This window comes from Microcebus murinus, chromosome 1 (assembly GCF_040939455.1).
Source record: "Microcebus murinus isolate Inina chromosome 1, M.murinus_Inina_mat1.0, whole genome shotgun sequence".
NCBI lineage: Eukaryota > Metazoa > Chordata > Mammalia > Primates > Cheirogaleidae > Microcebus > Microcebus murinus.
Genome location: NC_134104.1, coordinates 138,579,358 through 138,602,049, shown reverse-complemented (window position 1 = coordinate 138,602,049; position 22,692 = coordinate 138,579,358). Strand labels below are relative to the sequence as shown.

The following is a 22,692-nucleotide window of genomic DNA, read 5'->3' as shown; positions in this document are numbered from 1 at the left end:
TAATAGTATTCTTGCCTTAGCTTTCTAGACTCTTGATATCCAACAGTCTATTCCTGGGGTGGGCAAAAGTTATCCTGTTCTCCCACCCCCAAACTTAAGAAAAAGGTCAGAGTCCTTTCTGCATGTCACTTGGTATGAATGTGAAATTAAATATTTGGAGAGAGTTTTTCTAGGATTAAGAAGTATAATAAATTAGCAACAGGAGGGCTTTATTTTCATAATTTATTTCTTTTCAAATTCACTGATTGATTTGTGGTTCTGCTCTTTAGGAAAAATAGAATATTTCCTCAATTCTGGGGTCTATTCCATTTGTTGGAGCCCACACACAGTGGTGTGCTAGTAAATTGACTCTCAGGAGAGAACAAAAAAAGCTCTAGTTTGTAGTGTTTGCCCATTTCCATGGTATAAATATTCCAGTCATAGAAAATTGCAAGCTATCAACAGTTGCAATCTGCAAAATTCCTGAATATTTAACAATTGGCTTTCATTAGCTGCTAGAAGCTAATTCTAGAACACCACTGATTATGTGAGCCAGAATAATCAATTCAAACCACTGACTGGAATAGTTAAGAGACCATTTCCCATCAAACCCACTGACCCATGGCAACTTGCTTCAGAGTTTAGCAAATAAAAACAATTCTGATCCATGATCAGAAGGCTCTACCTAGCATAATTTATAAGTCATAGTAACATTGTTTAGTTTCCAAGAAGTATAATGTCCTTCAGTAGATAACAACTCTGGGAAAGTAAATCTGCACTGGATGATTGTGTTACTATTTGGGGAGCACATCTATTAGCAGGCTATTGTAGCTAAAATATCCGTTTTCCTAGGCCCTAGGTCAGGTCTCTAGAATATTGGAAAAGCTGTGCAATTCTTTTCCCTTGACTTATTACAGTAGGGACTGTAATATACACTGATTCCATAGAGAAACAATATTTCCATGTTCCTGAATCTAAATGGAAGTTAATTTTGAAATTTGTATGTTGACCATACGATTTAACAGACCAGATATTAATAGACCAGTGATCACTACCCTGATCAAATAGCAATCTCTCTCTCTTCTCCTGGGAAAGTAAAAACAGATACTTTTAAGAGGACAATGATTCTGATTTTACAGATTATCAGAAATCCAGCAAGAAGAAGAAGAAGAAAATAATGTGTAGAAGACCTCTAATGCTTTCCCTAATTTCCACCTACCCATGTCATTCCAACTGAGGAGAGAACATTTCTCTCAGGAAATATTAATGACTAAATTGCTTTTTTCTTTTTTTTTTTTTTTTAAATCAGTGACATTGAGAGCCCAAAGTAACATGTGATTATTAAGCGTAATTGAAACTCAGAGTGTTGCAGTTTAAAATCACCACTTCTGGCACAAAGCTGGTGATTGTGCATTTTTGATATCTGCCTAGGGAGGTGGAAAATGTTTTACTGTACCCAGGGTTACCTGTTGCTGAGGGCATCTTCTTGGCCTTTGTTATGGCATTCTGGTTAAATGGATATCCACTAAGGGGTAATTTTTAAAGCAGGCCTAGAAGAATCATGTGTATAATTCTTTTCAACAACAACAAACAGCTCAGGTACTCCCATTCTGCTACTTTGTTTGGTCTCCAGTGTATCATTTATCCATTCCCTTGACACACAATCTCTGCAATCTCTCAGATGGAATTCATTTCACAGACTTGCATGAATACTGAGGGATTTATTGTTATCAGTATGGAAAAGGTGAGCAGTTACACAATGGTGATTTTGTGCTAGTGTATTTCTCTAGGTGACAGGAGGGACAGAATCCAGAAGACTATGGAATAGTCAATATTTTAATTTTTTTCTTTAGATTGATAATTTTTTTTAAAAAAAAGATCATAATTGCAGTAGACTAGAGCACATGAGTGTCTGTGATGAACTACGCAAGCCATGTGATACCTTCTGATATATGCAGAGCACACAGAAAGCAGATGGAAAAATCTCAGGAGTTCTGGGAAGCTCAGTGCATCAGAAGAAATTTCAAATGAGAACATGAGACTGGGAAGGAAACTTGGTCCTGAGTGGTCCAGGGAGACTCTAAGTGGCTGATGAAGTAGAAAAAAGAACTGGAAAGGCTAATATCAGAAAAAAAACAAGATCTTGCAAAAAGACAAGTGAAATCCAGAAAACTGAACAGACTTACATAACAAATCTGAGAATTGAGGGTCTCTAATGTGGGAAGCATATTTACAAGTAAAGGGAGAAAAACTGTTTTGGAGCAAGTTTATCATTAATGTATACTTTAAGATCAGAATATTAATATGTTTTTATCCCAGTAGGACTGGTTGAAAACTCTTGCTAATGTATATTTTTTCTCTCCTTTCTTTTATGCCAAGCTTACTGGAAGGGACAATGATGAGTTCTATGAAGTTATTTTTGCTTTTTGAGTCCACTTAACCTGGATGTCTTTTGATAGAAGTAGTTTATGGTTTCTGCATTATGTTCAAAAATTGAATGTACATCTTTTTTGTCTGGCTTCCACCATATACGAACAGTTTTTAAAATGTATTCTATCTTTAAGCTATTTCCATCTTTTGCAAAAAAGAGTTGTGAAGAATAAATCATCCTCATGATAGGCAGAGGTGATACAAAATTTGCTTGGATTTCCTCTTAGCAACTCATTTCATTTAAGCATTTATTTAAGAAGAGGGTAAGGTGCTCTATAGAAGAAACACTTCTCAGGTAGAATTTATGAAAGTATGCTCTATGGGATAATAGGCTTCCAGAAGATCTGAATAGATGATCTTTTGAAAAACGTTTCCATGGTCAAATATGTTTAGGAAATGCTAACTACTGTATTATTCCTCTCTTGGAAATTCAAAGTACTCATTAGGACATTAAAGGCTTTGAGATGGCCTATAACATAGAAACATGTTTAACTTTACTTTAATCAGTAGGCAGACACTATTCATTGCCCACCCAAGAACCATTCTCTCTTCTTCCTTGCCCACAGAAACTTGGTTTTGTTTAGGCAGCAATGTTCCAGCTGGGAACATTGCTTTAGCCAACCCCCTTCCCCAGCAATTCGTTTATGAGGGGGAGGGGTGGACATGACTCATTCAATAAGATGTAGGAAGGATTCAGTGCAGACTTCTGGGAAAAATATTCTTACCTAAATAGAGAGAGGTGCGTATATGAAGAGAAAGTGCGTTTGCTCTAGACCCTTCTAATCCTTCTTGAAACACTGTCATGTAAAGATGTGATAAATGGACCCTTTTGTAGTTCATAAGCGTGATGATTGGGTTTTCATGCGCATGCGTGAGATGTGCCTCCCTCAAATCTTTTATGACGTCGGCACATTATCACTCCGATGTGCAAAAAAAAAAAAAGATGTGACATGGAGCTAGGGTAGGGATCTTGTGAGCATGACTGGCTGAAATGATAGTGAATACCTGGTTCTTGGTGACATTGTTGAACAATCCAACCAGCTCAATAAATGGCCTTATGAATTAAGCCAAGTATACCTCTAAGGATAGACAAAAATCAGTCTAATTGGTGTGCCTAGAAGTGCCAGCCCTTCTATGTGGAAAACCTATTAACGTGGTGTACCGTGGAGCATAGTTGAAAACTCTGGAGCTGGACATCTGTCATCATAGTCATAGCAGCATCCCTCCTTCCCTCAAATCACCTCTACCCTCAACTCAGTTGGAGTGTTGCTCTGGGCTTGATAGCTCTGAGAGTGACTATAGTAGGGACGCTTGGTCCCAAGACAAAGCCCATGTCTACATGGTTAGCAAAAAGCAGAGTTTTGACTGAAACAGTGCAGCTCTGTTTTAGGATACCTTTCCCCCAGGTGCAGCTTTAGCCAATTTGACAGAAGTATTTTGAAAGTTGAGACTATGAGTAGTACATGTAAGTTTCATACAGTCATAATCTGTCAGGGAAGGATTTTACGATTTTGTTCCATGTCTCCATGACATGCATGAGGAAACTGAGGCAGGCACAGGGCAACTAAGGAATTTGACTAAAATCACAAAGTTATTTAGCTGCACAATTAGAATCTTCTACCCTAAAGTCATTCCCAAAATTTCTGGAGAGGCAAAGCCTTCCTCATAGCCTCAGAGTGTTCAGGGTGAAATCACAGCATAGGCTTTGAGTTAGCAGATTGCCAATACATTTGTGCCTGAAAAAATGAGAAAAAGGCTGGTTCAGAAAGCTTTCCTCACACACGTAGAGCTCATATATGTCTATTTGTCTTGTTTTGCACTTTACATTTTTTTCTTTCATTAAATTCATTTTCAAAAATGACACAAGTAACCACACCTATGAAACTTTGAAAAGAGACATAAAAAGAGAATTGATATGCCCTAACCCCATTGCATCCTCTTTCTCCCTCCCTCAGACAAACATCAACAATTTATGATGTGCTCTTTCATGCTTTACTCTGTGCTCATGTACACATGGGGCTAGAGATTACTTTTGTTTTCTTTTTTTTTTTTAAATTTCCTTACAAACTGGAATCAAATTATCCACATTTCTCAATATCTCACTTTTATCTCTTAATAATATAGCATGAGCATTCCTGTGCATTAATTGAAGTAGATATAATCCACTCATTTATCAGCTGCATCATATTACATCATGTTGCTATTCTACATTTTACATTCTACATTCTAATTTACCATTCACAAATTTCTGGATATTAATTTTGTTTCTGGTTATTTTGTATGGAATGTGCACACACACATACATACTCTACAGAGCTGTAGGTGCAACAGTATATATGTGCATGTATACTTATATATTTATATGTAATATCTATCTATCTATCCATAGTCCTGATTACTTTTTTTCTGGAAGACCAGCATTTCAAAAGTGGTTTGTTTGACCAGAAAATATGAGTATTATTAATTTTGAAAGGTTTATAGCAATTTCCTACATCATTCTCACTAGCACTAGATGCTGTAACTCTTTAAAATTTGTTTCCAGTATCGTTTGGGGAATGTGGTTTAGTACAGGCATACCTGATTTTATTGTGCTTCACTTTATTGCACTTCAGAGATACTGTATTTTTTTTTACAAACTGTAGGTTTGTGGCAACCCTGCATGAAGCAAGCCTATCGGTGCCATTTTTCTAAGCGCATTTGTTCACTTCATGTCTCTGTGTCACATTTTGATAATTCTCACAACATTTCCAACTTTTAAAATTATTATTATATCTGTTATGGTGATTTGTGATCAGTGATCTTTGATGTTACTATTGTTATCATTTTGGGGCTCTGTAAACTGCACCCATAGAAGATGACAAATTTAATCAATAAATGTGGAGTATATTCTGACTGCTCCACCAGCCAGCCATTCCCCCATCCCTCTTCTTCATGTCTATTTTCTGAGAAATACCGGTACCAAACTTAGGCCAATTAATAACCCTATAATAGCCTCTAAGTGTTCAAGTGAAAGGAAGAGTCATATGTTTCTCACTTTAAATCAAAAGCTAGAAATGATTAAGCTTAGTAAAGATGAGATGTTGAAAACTGAGATAGTCCGAAAGCTAGACCTGTTGTGCCACTTAGTTAAGTTGTAAATGCAAAGCAGAAGTTCTTGAAGGAAGTTCAACATGCTACTCCAAGGAATACAGGAATGATAAGAAAGCATATCAGCCTCATTGCTGACATGGAGAAAGTTTTATAGATCTGAATAAAAGATCAAACCAGCCATAACATAATCTAAAGCCAAAGCCTAATTACATAACATAACGTAACGTAACGTAACATAAAACATAACATAACATAAAACAGTGCAAGGTGGAGCAGCGAGTGCTGATGTAGAAACTGCAACAAGTCATCCAGAAGATCTAGCTAAGACAATTGATGAAGGTGCCCACACTAAACATATTTTCAATGTAGACAAAACAGCCTTCTGTGGGAAGAAGATGCCATCTGGAACTTTCACAGCTAGGGAGGAGAAATCAAGTGCTGGTTTCAAAGAATCGAAGGACAGCTGGTGACTTTAAGTTGAAGCCATTGCTCATTTTCTATTCTGAGAATTCTAAGACCCTTAAGATTTGTGCTAAACTTACTCTGCCTGTGCTCTGTAAAAGGAACAACAAAGCCTGGATGACAGCACATGTGTTTACAGCATGATTTACTGAATATTTGAAAGCCACTGTTGAGACCTACTGCTCAGAATAAAAGATTCCTTTCAAAATATTATTGTTCAATGACAATGCGCTTGTTCACTCAAGAGTCCTGATGGAGGTATGTAAGAAAATTAATCTTGTTTTCATTCCTACTAATACACCATCCATTCTGCAGCACATGAATCAAAAGGTCATTTTGACTTTCAAGTCTTACTGTTTAAGAAATATATTTTGTAAGGCAACAGCTGCTGTAGATAGTGATTCCCCTGATGGATCTGGTCAAAGTAAATTAAAAACCTTCTGGAAAGGATTCACCATTCTAGATGCCGTTAAGAATATTTGTGATCCATGGGTGGAGGTTAACATACTAGCATTCACAGGATTTGGAAGAAGTTGATTTCAGCCTTCATGAAGGACTTTGAGGGGTTCAAGACTTCAGTGGAAGAATTCACTGGAGATGTGATACAAAGAGCAAAAGGACTAGAATTAGAAGTGGAGCCTGGAGTGACTGAATTGCTGCCATCTCAGGATAATACTTTAACTGATGAGGAGTTGCTTCTTACAAATAAGTGAAGAAAGTGATTTCTTAAGAGGGAATCTACTCCTGGTGAATATACTGTGAACATCGTTGAAATGAAAAAGGATTTAGAATACTACATAAACTCAGTTGATAAAGCAGCAGCAAGATTTGAAAGGCAAAATGCTATGAAACAGCATCATATGCTACAGAGAGATCTTTCATGAAAAGGAGAGTCAATTGGTGGGTCAAACTTCATTATTGTCTTATTTTAAGACATTGCCACAGTCACCCCCACCTTCAGCAACCATCACTGTGATCAGCGAGTAGCCATCAACTTTGAGAAAAGACCTTCCACCAACAAAAAGATTAACAACTCTCTGAGGGCTTGGATGATTGTCAGCATTTTTTAGCAATAAAGTTTTTTTTTTTACTAATGTATGTACATTCTTTTTAGACATAATACTATTCCACACTTAATAGACTACAGTACAGTGTAAACATAACTTTTATATGCACTGGGAAACCAAAAAAGTTGTGTGACTTGCTTGATTGCAGTATTCACTTTATTGTGATTGTCTGGAACTGAACCTGCAGTGTCTTTGAGGTGTGCCTGTATTGTCGTTTTGATTTGCACTTCTTTCATTACCAGTGATTTTGAGCACCATTTCTGGTGCTTATTGAGCAATGGGATTCTTTTTTTTCCTGAAAGTTAGGCAGTGTGTTAAGAGTTCAAAAACTTTATAGCTATATAGCATCTCCTGAAAAAAATATTCAGGGAGATGAGTATGTAGAACATCAAATACTTTGTATGTGTGTGTGTGCATGTGCTTGTGCTTGTGTGTATATGTTCACAACATTATGGCTCAAAATAAAGGGTCCATATTGCTAGTTAATATTGATAGAATTTTTATAAGATTTCATATATTTCAAAGATAATATAATTTATATGCAAACACTAATATTTAACCTTATGTGAAAAGCTGTATGAATAAATTTGGAAAAAAGAATCGCATCTTGTAAACTAGTGTATTCCATATTCACATTATAGAATGGACTTTAGCAAATGATGGAATGATAATAACCACTGCTTTCCAGTTTGTAGTCTACAATTTTTTCATGTTTATGATTTTATTTAATATTTTTTACAACAACCTTTTCAGATTGGAAAAGCAGATTGCAGTAGTCCAATTTTATGGGGAAAGGACTTGAAGCCAAAGAGGAGCCTTTTTTGTGTGTCTTTAAATATTAATTGAATATATATGATTTAGTGACATGATTATGCTACTATAATTCCATGACTAGAATATAATTTTCAAATGCAGTCCTTATGCTGGATGTGATGTATCTTCTCTGTTTCTATTTTTTTAAATATATTACATATAAAATCACAATAATTGCTCTGGCAAACACATTTCTGTCAGCCCCTCTTATCATTTCCTACCATTTGACACCCAAATTTGAAATACTGGGTCAAGTATTGTGAACATTTTAAGGGTAATGATTAAATGACTAGTTTTCAAGGCCAATCATTTCAGACTTCTCTTTTTATGTAGACTAAAACCAAGCTGAGAAGATAGGAGTTAATGATATTAGTATTTAAAGTACTACATTTTCAATGTTATTTTAGTCTTTTCTCAATCATGTTTCATATTTCATGTGTCTGAGCCCTTCACTTATGTGATAATTCTCTTTCCCCTGACATTGGATATGACTTTATAGATATTCTTTTTTTTAATTTTTTTTATTATTTTTATTTTAGCGTATTATGGGGGTACAAGTGTTAAGGTTACATATATTGCCCATGCCTCCCTCCCACCTCAAGTAAGAGTTTCAAGCGTGTCCATTCCCCAAACGTTGCACATCTTACTTGTTGTGGTTGTATATACCCATCCCCTCCTCCCCCCTTCCACCCTCCCGACACCCAATAAATGTTACTCCTATATGTCCACTTAGGTGTTGATCCGTTAATAACAATTTGCTGGTGAGTACATGTGGTGCTTGTTTTTCCATTCTTGAGATACTTCACTTAGTAGAATGGGTTCCAGCTCTATCCAGGAATATACAAGAGGTGCTATATCACCATTGTTTCTTAAAGCTGAGTAGTACTCCATAGTATACATATACCACATTTTATGAATCCACTCATGAATTGATGGACACTTGCGTTGTTTTCCACAGCTTTGCAATTGTGAATTGTGTTGCTATAAACATTCGAGTGCAGGTGTCTTTTTCATAAAGTGAATTTTGATTTTTTGGGTAGATGCCCAGTAGTGGAATTGCTGGATCAAATGGTAGATCTACTTGTATCGCTTTGAGGTATCTCCATATTGCTTTCCACAGAGGTTGAACTAGTTTGCAGTCCCACCAGCAGTGTAGGAGGGTTCCTCTCTCTCCACATCCACGCCAGCATTTGTTGTTTGGGGACTTTTTGATAAAGGCCATTCTCACTGGACTTAAGTGATATTTCATTGTGGTTTTGATTTGCATTTCCCTGATGATTAGAGATGTCGAACATTTTTTCATATGTTTGTTGGCCATTATTCTGTCTTCTTTTGAGAAGTTTCTGTTCATGTCCTTTGCCCATTTTTTGATGACTTTATAGATATTCTGAACTTGGAACAGCCCACTTGGAACATTATACTGATTATCAGTCCTTCTCTCTGTGTACTAACCATAGAAAAGATACTGTTGATCTTTCTTGATCTTAAATGAACTTCCAAGCAGGATTACACACCAAAAGCTCTTTCCTCCAAGCCAGCTAGGTAATCTAAGTATCTAAGCTAAATCATCATTCATGAATATGGACGTGAAACCCACATGTTCAGAGTCATATATCCAATCTTCTTTATTTGGCTTTACACACTGAGGTGAAAGTTGGATGCTAACATGTGAGACAGACACCATCTCATCAAAAAGATACATCTTTTGCTCAGACCCATGGGACTGCAGTAAATCAGGAGCATCTGTCGGAGTCTGCCTTTACCTGAACCCTTATCTATGGCTTTCTTATTTCTAAGCCCTGTCTCTGCATCAGAAATAATAGTTTTGTCATACATTAATCATGTTCGTGGCATTTTAGATTACATATTTAGATTGTAAATATTATCGTGTCTTTTAATTTTAGGTACCTAGTAGATGAAATCAAGAAAAGAGAAGGATTCAAATTACTAATGGAAGTAAGTGATTGCAGAATTGTGCTTGTGATTTTGTCAGTCAACAGTGACGAAGGTGGTAATTTTCTAATCTGTTATATTTCATTGGTTTTTGTGCTGCAGACTTAGAAACAAGTCATTAGCTTAATTCACAGAGTCCATTATGTTAATTTACTCCATTAGTGAGTAGGAAAAATTCTTTTGTTGGATTCACAGGGAATACACTCGCCTTTAAGTATTGAAAATTAAAATGCTCAATAATAATTACTAGGGATAATATTGAATAAATTATGACCTCTATCTTGATATATAAATTTAATAATGATTGTACTGCAAATATTCAACTGTGCCTGCATGTGAAAAATCAATTAAGTGAATGTATAATAATGGATACAGTTTTCTCTTTTTATAAAATAATGAGGGCATATTAGCTTTCAGGCAATGGGAAAATAAGTCATTTTGTTGTTGATGTTGTTGGATTATTTGCTATATATAAGAAATAAGATGGTTACAAAGGCAGAGAATTTTTTTTCTAAAACATATTATTAGAAAGCATAAACATTATTTAATTCTGATTATTAAGAAATATAAAGTATAATGTCATCTTAGATCTTGTTATAGTATATATGTTATAGCAGTTTTTAACCTAATGTAAAAGTCCCCTAGAGATTACAGGTAGAAATCTGTGCTATATATGAGCAATCTAGTTAATTTTGGGTATCATGTTATTCAGTAAGATGTACTGAACAATTACTATGTTCAGTAATAGTGCCTAGTTCTAGGCACTGTGCCTAGATAAGAAAGGTCACGCATGGTGCTTACATTCAAATGGAAATTGAAAGGTAATTAACAAGCAAATTAATACATAGGAAACATCAGGTAGTAAGAATTCTTATGAAAACAATAAAATCGGTTCATGACATAACCTAGTATACAAATAAATAGACAATTATAGATGTGGCAAGTATTATATTGAAAAAAAAGGCTAAAATGCTGAAATGGGAGTGGAGATGGCTTGTTTGGTTTGGGTGGTCTGGGTAGGGGATTTTAAGGTTATCTGTAAGCTGAGACTTGAATGATGATAAACAGCAAGCCATGCAAACATGTGATGGAAGGGCATCTAGGCAAAATAAATAAACAACTGCAAAAGCTTAAAGGTGAAAAGAATTCTATGTGTTTGAACAGCCAAAAGAAGATGTATTAAACCAGGTGAGAAGTGCAGCAGGTAAAGTGGTTGGAGAGGTGGGGCAGAGAATAGATTAGGTGGGATTCAGGTAGATCAGGGTAAGACATTTAGCTTTTATTTCAAGTGTAGTCATTAGAGAGGTTTTAATAAAACAAGAGTCTGAGTTCCCTTTTTTAAAGATTATCTGGATGTCATGAGAAAAGAGGAATATGACAGGGCTGGTGGTGAGGAGTGAGTGGACAAGAAAAGAATAAATGAGACGAATTCAGAGACTGTTGCAGTAGCCCAGGTGAGATATGAAGGGGTCCACAGGCAAGCTTGGGAAATGCTGCTGCAGGGAATCCAGACCTGGCTTCCACCACTGTCTGGAAAGTAAGCATCAGAATAGAAAGTTGTAAAATTCACAAGTTCCTGAAAACCAGAGACATAAAGGAACTTGTACCTGTACCAAAATCATCCACATTTGAATGACCTTCTGGTAACACTGTAAAGAAGCAAGAAGACAAATTTAGAATGTGGGAAATTATATAGGACAGCTGACTTGGTTTCTTCAACAGCTTAATGACATGAAGAAAAATAAAGGAGGGAGTTAGGCTCAAAGAGACTGGAGAGGCATAACAACCAAATGCAGCATAGGGACCCAGTTGGAATCCCGATTTGAACAACCCAACTGTAAAAAGTAATTTTTGAAACAGGAAATTTTGAATATGAACTGGTTATTAGATGGTGTGAAGGAATTGCTGACAATTTTGTTAGGCATGATAATAGCTGTATAACTATGTAAGAAATTGTCTATGATTTTCAGAAATGCATCTGTAAGCATGTAGGGGAGAAACAGCACTTAAACGTGATTGACTGGATTTGAGTTCGAGTCACTTTTTATATTTTCTTGAGTTTGAGTCATCTATTTTCTTAAAATTGAGTTGCCTTATTTTCTTTGGCAAGGGAGCCGTGGTGTTTATGGAAAGTCCTGCACACCTTGGAACTGCATAGTCTTTTGATAGAGATGAGAGAAAAAGTGATGAGAAAAAAAGATGAGCTGATTAAAAAGCTACTTATATATTCTTCCTATAGGCTTAGGAAAATGATGCCAGAACCTCTTACTATTATATTTAGGGAATTGCAAACATTCACATCCTTGTAATGAAAGTTAAGGTGGGCTTTAATCGTTAGGCAGCCTTCTTCCCCTAGATATGTCATCTATGGGAGCCAACTGATGCATGAACAGCAGAGGCAGCTTCCTAAGTGGTCTTCCAGAATTCCTACTACAAGGACTTTTCTATGTGCTCTTTATTCATCTCTTTTCTTTTCTCTTTATTCTATCTGAAAAAATAGAGTAGAATTAGACCTTGAATTTCACATGTAAGTATTAAGTTGATAAGTCTGTTTTTGCTAACATATATACATATATTATCTGTTATATATTTAACATATATGTAAATATATATGTAAATATATATGTATATATATGTGTAAATATATATATATATATATTAGAGAAAGAGTTACTGTTGTTTAGCAGCCAGTAATGAGAATGTTAAGTGGAACACTGAAAACAGTAAGTGAACATAACAAAACAGAGTGCCCAGTACTTCAATATCTTTTCCTGAAAAGAGCAAAAATAATGCATATTTTCTTGAAGATGATTGAAAGTTATCATTTGAAATGAATTCTGCATTATTCATAGACCCCTGAAAATCATATCTCTCTTTTTCTGTGTTGGATCTAAGATCTAATAGATGTTTTCCTAGAGGTATATTCATTCTTATGATATCATTCACATTATCATTCACATATTTTATTTTGATCTCTTGGGAGAGTACTAATGACTCAACATTTTTGATTTTCTTTTCCTGATTTCTACATTAGGAAAAGTTATTTATATTTCATAAACTTTCAGAGTTATAAAATATTTTCAAGGACATATAATCAACTTCTTGCCAAATGCAGGAAACCTCTCTTGACAGCACCTGTAACAGGTGGTCAATCTCTGCTTGAACACTTCCCATTGTGAGTAATTCACTGGTTCATTCCTCTTTCAGGTAGCTCTAATCATATTAATATATGTTCTCATATTTATTGAACCTTACCATTAATATGTATCAAGCACATTGTGATTTATCTTACACTGTTACCTTGTTATGTAGTTTTATTAGATGACATCGACCTCCTGATTGCTAAATCCAATGCACAATGTTTAATCTTCATCTTGTTAAACTTCTGTAGCATTTTACCCTGTTATCCACTCCACTGCTTTTGAAACTGTCTCTGTCTTAGTTTCTTTGATTTCCTTTCCCAGTTTTTCCCCTTTCCATGTGAAAGGAAAGTCTCCATATGAAGATCTCTTCATCTAAATATCTCTGAAATGTTCTTCTGCACATGTTTGTCTTTGGCCCTTTATCCTGTCCACATACTCTCCCTGAAGTGTCTTCTCCACATCCAGAGCTTTGCTATTAATAGCCTCAAGATATGTCTCCCTCCTTGCCATGTCTCCTAAACTCTGGTCCTTTATGTATAGATATATCCTGAAATTTTCACCAAGACTCTACAGGCACCTCAAATTCAACATTTCTAAAGCTGAAGGATCACCATTTTCCCTACCAGCATTCTACACTCTTCTTTAGGTCATTAGAGCTGTGGTCCACCCAAGCAAAAATCTTGAGTTGTCTTCACTATCTCCCTTTTCTTTCCCCTAACTCTATGTTGTGTACTTAGTCTTCTCCACTCCCCAAAGCCACTGCATTCTTTCAGGATCCCCTCACCCCTCAGCTTAGCACTGCCTTTTACCTTGTCTCCCATTTCCAGTCTTAGATCCCTCCAGCCCATCCTCTACGCTGCTACTGGAGTGGCCTTCCAGAAATGAATCTGCTCTCTAGCGAAAAGCTCTCCAGTGACGCCACATTGCCTCTGGATCAAACCCAAACTCTCAAGCATGGCGTGTGAGGAGTCCTTTCACAAAATGACACCCATTGCCATTTCCAACTTCACCTGCCTTCAGTACACCCTCTCCTCTATTCATTCCAAGTACAATGGGCTCTCCATATCTGTGGGTTCTGCATTCCTGTGGGTTCCACATCTGCAGTTTTAACTAACCATGAATCAAAAATATAAATAAAAAAATAACTATACAACAATGAAAAATAATACAAAGTCAAAAATCCAACATAACAACTATTTACATAGTATTTTCATTGAACTAGGTATGGTAAGTAATCTAGAGATGATTTAGAGTATACAGGAGGCTTGCATAGGATATGTGCAAATACTACACCATTTCATAGGATGGCATAATATTTGCATATATATATTCTCCACACATCCTTCTGTAGACTTTTAATCAACTAAATTACTTATAATGGCTAATAAACTGTAAACTCTATGTGAATAGTTGTTATAATGCATTGTTTAGGGAATAATAACAAGGATAAAAGTCTTACATTTTGAAAACAGAAGCAACCATCCTTTTTCCCGCCAACTGTGTTTGAACCTCAGTTAGTTGAATCTGCAGATGTGGAACCCATGGATATGGGTAGCTGGCTGTACTCGCCATTATTCCAAAAACTCTGGCTGCTATATGTGCAGCATAGAAGCATTCCTTTTGCCAGGAATATTTTTTGGATTACAAGAAATTTCCTTTTTTTATAATTTTTATTCCATTGTATTTAACTGGCTGTTCCTAGCTCCATCACAGCTAGTCTCTTAGTCTCTGTAAGTAAGTATATAGTGTAAGCCATTTTCTTATCCTGATGCCTAGTCCAATATATATAACATATTAAACTTTGCTTATTAAGTTAAACAGTTCAGTTGCCCCTCTTTGGACACTATAATTTTTTAATGTTCTCCTTCAAATATGGTACCCAGAAATTAATATAGTGATGTGTCTCTCTGGTACAAATTTTAATGGCATTATTAATCCACTTGAAAAAGACATCTCTTTCTACCAATATAGCCCCAAATAATAGTCACTAACCTAATAGAGCGTCTGATGTGTGCCAGGTATGGTAATGAATATTGGAAGTAAATTATCTCTTTACTCATCAAACCAACCCTGTGAGGCAGATGATACCATCTCCATTTTATAGTTTAAAAAGCAGAAACTTAGAAAGTTTGACATTCATCCAAAGATCTGATGAAGTTGGAATTGAAACTCACATCCTTGTGACTCCAAAATCCAGTCTTTTTGTGCTATCCAATGCTGCCTTTGAAATTTTTCTGTACTCTAATCTTATATTTAAAACCTATAAGCTTGAAGTCAATTAAAATTCACCATGCCTGCTTTTCCCTCATTCTATATTTGCATAATTGATTATTTAAATCTGTGTGCTAGATTCTGCATTTATACTTATTAAAATGCATAGTGCTAGTTTTGTTTTTTATTGCTATTATTCTTATGTAATGGCATTGTAAGCAAAGCATTTCTTTTGATATGACTCAGTTTTAGGGAACACGAGCTGCTACCTCTTGGTGACCACTAATTTCTTTCCCAAGTAGTCTTATATCACTTGCTCAATAATTCTTCCTGAAATTGACATCAAAGCACCTTAGAATATATCTCTTTTATTTGAAAATCAGGATAGAATGTATGCATCTTTTGTTTAATGTCGTGTCTCCTCTTCTTCATGAACTTTTAAAGACAATGTACTGGCTGCTACAAAGTTTTTATACTTTCACTAGACATTTGGATTCATTTTTATGCCTTCCCAATTTTATGTTTTTTAGAGAACATAGACTAACTGTATTCCTAAGACACCCAAAAGGTCAGACTTCCATATATATAGGGAATTAAATTTAAGTGGTGTATGAATGGTTCTACTTTGAAAAATACTCATTAGTGCTTTGAAGCCTCTTGGAAAAAAAGTCATTATATAAAATACAAGATACAGAGGCAGAGATAGGAAAAACTCAAATATATTTTTTATGAACATTCCAAGACATGTTTTTTATCAACTCAATAATTATGGCAGTGACTAAAATGAAGATATTTCACCAAATGGAGCATCAAATTTCCTCCAATGAAATGGAGTGTCCGAAGGGCTTTACAAGTTTTCAAGTGCTATAATACTGTGAATCCATTCCATTCTGAAAGAGAATGGGCAAAAGGAATCATAGATATGTCACTACAAAAATATCTAAACAGAAACTTATTAAAGAAAAGAAATTTAAAAGGTCTAGCAGATAAAGCTATTGTAAAATGTTTTATAATGTTCCCATGCAAATGAAAAGGAATAATGGATTTGATTGTGTATTAGGGTCCATTCAGAATATAAAAACTACACAGTAATTTAATGTGGGAATGTATAATATAAAGAATTATTAACAGGGAATTGGAGTCATGGGGAATTGCCTCATAGCAGAGAAAGAGAACCCTAAAGATATCCGGGAATAGCAGTTATAAAGAGCAGCCACTACTCCTAGAATTGAGAGAGAAGACCCAAGGAAGAGGCCACACTCTCTCTCAGGGCTGAGATTCAGACCTCTTCAGAGAGAGCATGACCTTGGCTCACAGGGTGGCAGAGAAGTTCACGGAGGTGTCACACTGGTGGGACTCAATAGAATTTGACCCCCTGGAGTGCCCAGGAAAGCCATCCACAGGGACAGGCTACAACTTGGAAATGACTACAAGCTACCCACAAGGGCTGCCAGAGAAGTCACCCAAGACAAGGTGCCCAGCTGGCGTCACTCGCCTATGAAGCCACCTGAGGGGAATATGCCAGGAAAACCCATTTATGGACCCCATCTGCTGGCAGTCTTCTGTGATGCCACCTGAGGGGTTTGTGCTGGGGAAAGAAGTTGCCAGGGGGCCACTTGCCACATGTCCCCAGTGCTGCTGAAAAGAGCCACGGATTCTGTAGGACACCCATAGGTGAGCACGCCAAACCTGAAAGAGCTACCCCTTCCTTTCCAGCAGTGCCCCTCCAGCGGCCTGTGCTGACAAAGCCTAAGATTGGACCAGATGACAAGGGACAAATATTTGCAGTGTCAACCTCCATTATTACGGGACTTCAAAAAAGGGCGGATTTGGACCTGAGAGGCAATAAATTGATAATTGACATAAATGGTATCTGGGAAAAAAATTGTCTTTGATATGAAGACACAAATTCCTAGAATCTAGTAATGGATAATTATGCTATTTTTCTTCTACTTTCTAGTCAGTCATAGTTACTTTATAAAAATTCACATTAAATGCTCTAAGAATTTGAAGCTCAGTTTGTTCTAGCCTAGAGAAACCAAATCAATCAGAAATCAGAAATCCAAGTATAGATTGTGTAGATTTGTAAAAGCTTTTGTAGTCTCATGATAAATGTTTGTGGAAATTGAGTTGAATTACCTGGTACTTCATTTTTAACTACTCTATATTTTTTAAGACTTGTAGCTCTTTTCTTGTCAAATCCAATAAGAATGTTTAAAATTTCAAAGATGAAAGGATGATCAGATCAAGAACTTATCTTGTTGAGCTGGGAATGTTTCCGGGCACTCACTTGTGATTTAAAATCCATTAAAATCACAACTCTATATAGTACAAGTCTTCATTTTAAGATATAAGATGATAGCTCTTTCCTCTTTCTGAAATAGTTTAAAACTTTATGCTGACACTGGGGCATAATTCTGATAGTTATTGAGAACTATTATAACACTGGTTATTACCTACAGTGTTTGTTGTGCAAAATGAAAGGCATTTCAAATTCCATCAGTGCTAAGCATCAAATGAGGAAGGTAGGTGTGACTCATAATCTTTCCTGGATACAATTCCATGTGTCTAATTTATGAACCCCCAATATAATGTCCCAAATCACCCGGTCATTGAGTACAAGTCTTATGATTGCCTTTGGCAGGGCATTTCCTGTGTTTTCGTCCAGTGAGGACAGAACCTTGTCCTTGTGGCAATGGCTGGGCTAACGCCTGATGGAATGTTGTCTCATGTTTAACCAAATCATGTCTGATAGAAAAACAGATTAGTGGGGAAGATGACTTGGCTATGGCCACTTAGTTTACATCATAGTTTCTCAAACATGGAGCACACGCCACCCACTTCAGAATCGCCTGACATACTTCATAAACTGCCAATTCTATAGCCTTTTCTGGGATGGACTTAATCAGACTCTGGACATTCTGAGCACAGGAACTGAGAATCTACATTTTGAACAAGCCCCATCCATAGCTGATTCACATTTTTACTGATGTTTGAGAGTCATAAGTCAAGGGAATGCTCTCCCCCCCCCCCCCCCCCCGCCCCAGAGCAGTATTGGTTAGGGTCATAGCAGTGCTGGTTAGTGACCCTTAAGTGTGCCATGCTGCTATCAACTCACAGGTAAATAGGGCTTTTACATTTGTCAGGTGTAGCGGGTGATAGAGGCCAACTTTGGCAGCCTTAAGCAGAGAAAATATTATTGGAAGCATATGGTAGTGTAAGAAATAACTTAAGGATCAGGGTCGAAGGGGGAGGAACCAGGGCATCTCTAAGCATATGTATAATAGCAGGAGCTAACTGATGGTCAAAGCTAGATTGAGTCAGCTTCAACTTTCTGTTTTGTCCTGATATTTGCTCATTCTTGATCTAGAGGAAAGAGAATCCTCTAGGTATACACAATGGAGAAGAAATTTTTTCCAGCAGGCTGTTATCAGAAGTAAGGTGGAATAGATGTCTACTCTATAAGATTCTGATTTGTTCTCAAAGTTACACACACATGGTAACTCTTAAAGAAACTAGCTGAGAGCTTAAGAAGTATGTACTTAATTGAAGTCTAAGGTAAATCTTAGGGTAACAAAACAACTTTCAAATTTTCTTAATCCTCAGCCTGAATATGCCAATATTTGCTTTTGGTACATTCCACCAAGCCTCAGAGACATGGACGAAGGACCTGAGTTCTGGGAAAAACTTAATTTGGTAAGTAATAAGTAAATTGTGTTTTTCTTTTTTTATGAAATGCATTCAATGCCTATTCTCTGTCGATGCTATAAAGATGTTGTACTTGTTAGAGCCTCTTGAAGAGGTGGCTCCTAGTACATTAAAAAGTAATGTACAAACCGTTGTAAACATTGTTTATATTTAACAAATTAACACACTTGACATGTACACACAAATTCAAAACAATTGTGCTGTTCGCAAGATAATAGAATTTATTAGAAGTTCTGATTCACAGTGCACTTCAGAAAGTGCCATCTGATAATGGGACACAGGTTAAAGTTGTATGATGAGTGACAACTTCTTTCAGCTCTGCTTGTGCACTTGTGACTGTTGTATCACATTACTTGGTTATAATGTTAAAAGCCTAAGTCTGATACCCTTTGTGAATGTGAGACCTTCTGTCCTCTTCACCAACAAAGTCTCTGAATCTTGCACACAAGGGGCTCACATGATAAAAGAGAAAACAGATGCTAGCAATGGGATTCCACTGATCTTAGAATAAAATGTGCTTGCAACTGTCTTCACACACAGCTGTTGAGGGCTGATGATCCAGAGTGAAGAGAAGCCCCAGTCTCCAGGGACTGCTTGTATGTCAGTTACTCCTCGCCTGGCATGGCCCTGCCAGTTAGAATCCTGCTGCTAGTCCAGATTTCCAAGAACTATGGAGTCTCATGAGTGACACAACTTGATCCCACTCCCCTGCTATACGAATATACTATATGTTGAACATGAACCCATGGCAGATCCCCTGTGGCTGTGACATGCAGAGTGCAAGTTCCCAATGGTTGGTACCGTCAAAGTTAGGCAATCCCCTTCCCTTTGCAACTTCCTTCTCAAGGTATGCAGAGGTGACTTCATGACCCTTAGCTCTGACTTCTCCCTACCCTCAGTGGGGAAACCATGATTCTTTTAACAGCTTTTATGGTCAATAGCCCTTCCACTTGCCCTTTAGAAGACAGGAAAAGCTTCCTGGTCAGACAAGCAAGCAGCATTTACCAAGTGCTCACTGTGCTATGCACTGGAGATACAATCGTCAAAAGGACTTGGTTCCTGCACTTGAGAGGCTTGTGCTCCTAGAGACAATGAGTAAAGGGACAATCACAAGGTCATCAGCAGTGTGTGACACTGTTGCCGATCCTTGAACAGTAAGTAAATGCCCATCAGGGACAGTTACAAAGAAGCGGATTCCTGGAAGAATCGCAGCATGAATACTCCGAGGCTCAAGAGAGGAGAACGTGATTGGAAGTCCACAGGGATGCAAAGGAGCAGTGATAGGAGGTGAGATGAGAGTGACAGGTAGAGGGAGGGTCATGGTGCCTTCTCCCATGGGAAAGAGCTTAGAATTTTTACCATAGCCTAATGAGGAGGATGAGAGGAGAGCATGGCATACGAGCCATGGCCATTGATAGCCTCACCTGGCCCCAGGTCCTTTTAGCCTCAGGTCATTTTCTGTTTATTCATGGCTCAGTAAACCTCCTACACTATGACATAACAGATGACCGATATATAAATAGTCTACCTCTTATCAAATCTGACAGCAGGGAGCAGAGATGGGGAGAGATGGATGGTGTTGTCTGTGCCCTTGCCGAGACAAGCCCTTCATTACCCATTTCGGGGAGTTAATGTGGATCCTGGGATCTGCGTTGTATTTTTGTCACACACCGCAAATAGCCAAGTGCTTAAGAATACATTTCAGATGGTAAGTAACCCATAAAAAGAAACAGGAACTGGACAATGGTGAGGTTTGGAGGAATATTTTTCACTGATGGAATTCAACTGACAGTTTTGGTGGGGTAGGGAGAGAAACTATTTCAAGCTCAGAAAGACCTGGTTGCCATTTTTTCTCCCTAAGCTAGAAATCTCTTCTGATGGTTAAGGAAAGCAACCAAGAATGTGATGTTTGTATACTGACTCAGTACTGTTGCATAGATGGGGATCAGAATAACTGGGTAGTCTTATTATGCTTGGGGATATTTTGGACTTACTCTTTGTTTACTTTTTATTCTCAGAACATGTGAAATTGAGGATGGATATATTGAGCTAAACTCAGACAATTCAGAATATAATATACTTTTCATCTTAACTGAAAATTGAACATGAATTGAGCCATTCTCTTTTGGCCTCAATATTTGCCAACATTGATTTTTTTTTAATAGTAAATATCCATGGCTCTCCATCCCTTTATTTTGGAAATGTTTTTTGGCAATTAGAACCATGGTTCCCCTTGCTTGATCTGATATCACACAACTTTAATTGCTGTGGCTATCTCTGATTAGTAAAAATATACTGCAGACAAACTATCATTGGTCCTGAGGTTCTTGGTTTCCTCTGATTCTCTCTCTGTGTGTGGGTGTGCGTGTGTGAATTTGTCAAGGGGGAAGGGAGGCATATATATCTATCGTCGATCTATGTGGTTTTATGCTTACTGTAGTATAAGAATGCAAGTATATGATTTATAACCCAGAGTGTAATTAAAGCACACTAAAAATTTATTTCAAGGTTTATCCTGGATAGAGAATCACAAACAAATAAATAAATCGAATAAGACTTTGCCCCTCTGATTCAGACTAGCATCAGGTTGAACTGTCAGATTTCAGAATCAGTGTTGTGATAAGTCTTCCTTTGGTGGCAGAAGGAGAGAGGAATTATTTGGTAGTTAATTATTTGATTGGAGGGTGTAAGTATGTGCGTGTGCTAGCAAGTATTGTGCACATGTGTGAGACTATTTTTGAGAACACAATCACTCTGTGGCCTCTCAACAGTGTGACAGTCACTGTGCAACACTCTATTCAACCACTGAGTTCCAATGCTCTAATTCAGGTGTCCTCAAATTATGGCCCATGGGCCACATGCAGGTGTTTTTGCCCGCTTGTGTTTTTACTTCAAAATAAGATATGTGCAGTGTCCATAGGAATTTGTTCATAGTTTTTTTAAAGCTATAGTCTGGCCCTCCAACGGTCTGAGGGACAGTGAACTGGCCCCCTGTTTAAGAAGTTTGAGGACCCCTGCAATTGCTTCCCATTCTCACAGCAGCAATTTTCAACCCTGTTAGACCCAATGACCACTGTTTATAATAAATATTATATTAGAATACTTAGGTGAGTAATGTACCCTTTACTTTCCTAAAATAAAACCAATAGAAAATATTACCTACCTACACACATAATTTTGTGAAAGGCAACATAAGCCCTTAACATGTAATATGAAGGAGAAATTAGTTATGATAAAAATACGTTTCATTATATAAATTCCTGGGCAAGACAATATCAGAAGATGTGAGGAAGTGGTAAGATGCTTTCTCATATTCTTAGAAACACGGTGAACATAAGCCATATATAAATGCAGACGATTAGAAGTAGGTGATGTTGGTGATTGATGCAGATAACAGAAATGGTGAGGTATTAGCGTTAAAATTTTCAAAAAAATGGTATACGATTTTTGGTAATGCTCTGAAGAAAATATTTTCCCCTAGCTTTACATAGTAGTAGAAAACTTCATGTTTATTAAAAATGGGCACATGGTGTTTGGCATTGATATGTTAGATTCTGGGCTTGAATAATTATAATCAGAATTTTCACCTCATACATTTTCCACTAGGACATTTGAAAGTTGTGCAAGACATAGGACAGTTCTTCACTGCTCAGACCTGCTCCACCTGTTGTAGGCAGCAGGAACCTCTGGTCCCCACCTACTACCAGTAACAACCTCCCCAAGTCATGAAAACATCTACCCACGTTTCCAAAATACTTCCTTGTGTCTAGCACCATTCCCTTTGAGAACCACTGGATAAAATCTAGTCTCGTCTATTTGGCATCCGAATCCCTCCG

At 37.0% G+C, this 22,692-nt stretch overlaps 1 protein-coding gene and 1 non-coding gene across 2 annotated transcripts in view; both read left to right on the top strand.

Annotated features, from left to right (window-relative positions):
• Positions 1-22,692, top strand: part of GADL1 (glutamate decarboxylase like 1) — a 165,322-nt gene that overhangs the window by 96,606 nt on the left and 46,024 nt on the right. The window contains exons 13-14 of the mRNA XM_076005950.1: positions 9,746-9,797; positions 18,755-18,844. Of these exons, the coding sequence (XP_075862065.1) occupies positions 9,746-9,797; positions 18,755-18,844 (142 nt within the window). The remainder of the gene's footprint in view (positions 1-9,745; positions 9,798-18,754; positions 18,845-22,692) is intronic.
• On the top strand, positions 3,233-3,335 carry LOC142875494 (small nucleolar RNA U13). The gene has a single exon (XR_012922854.1). It is a non-coding gene; the product is annotated as a small nucleolar RNA U13 (small nucleolar RNA).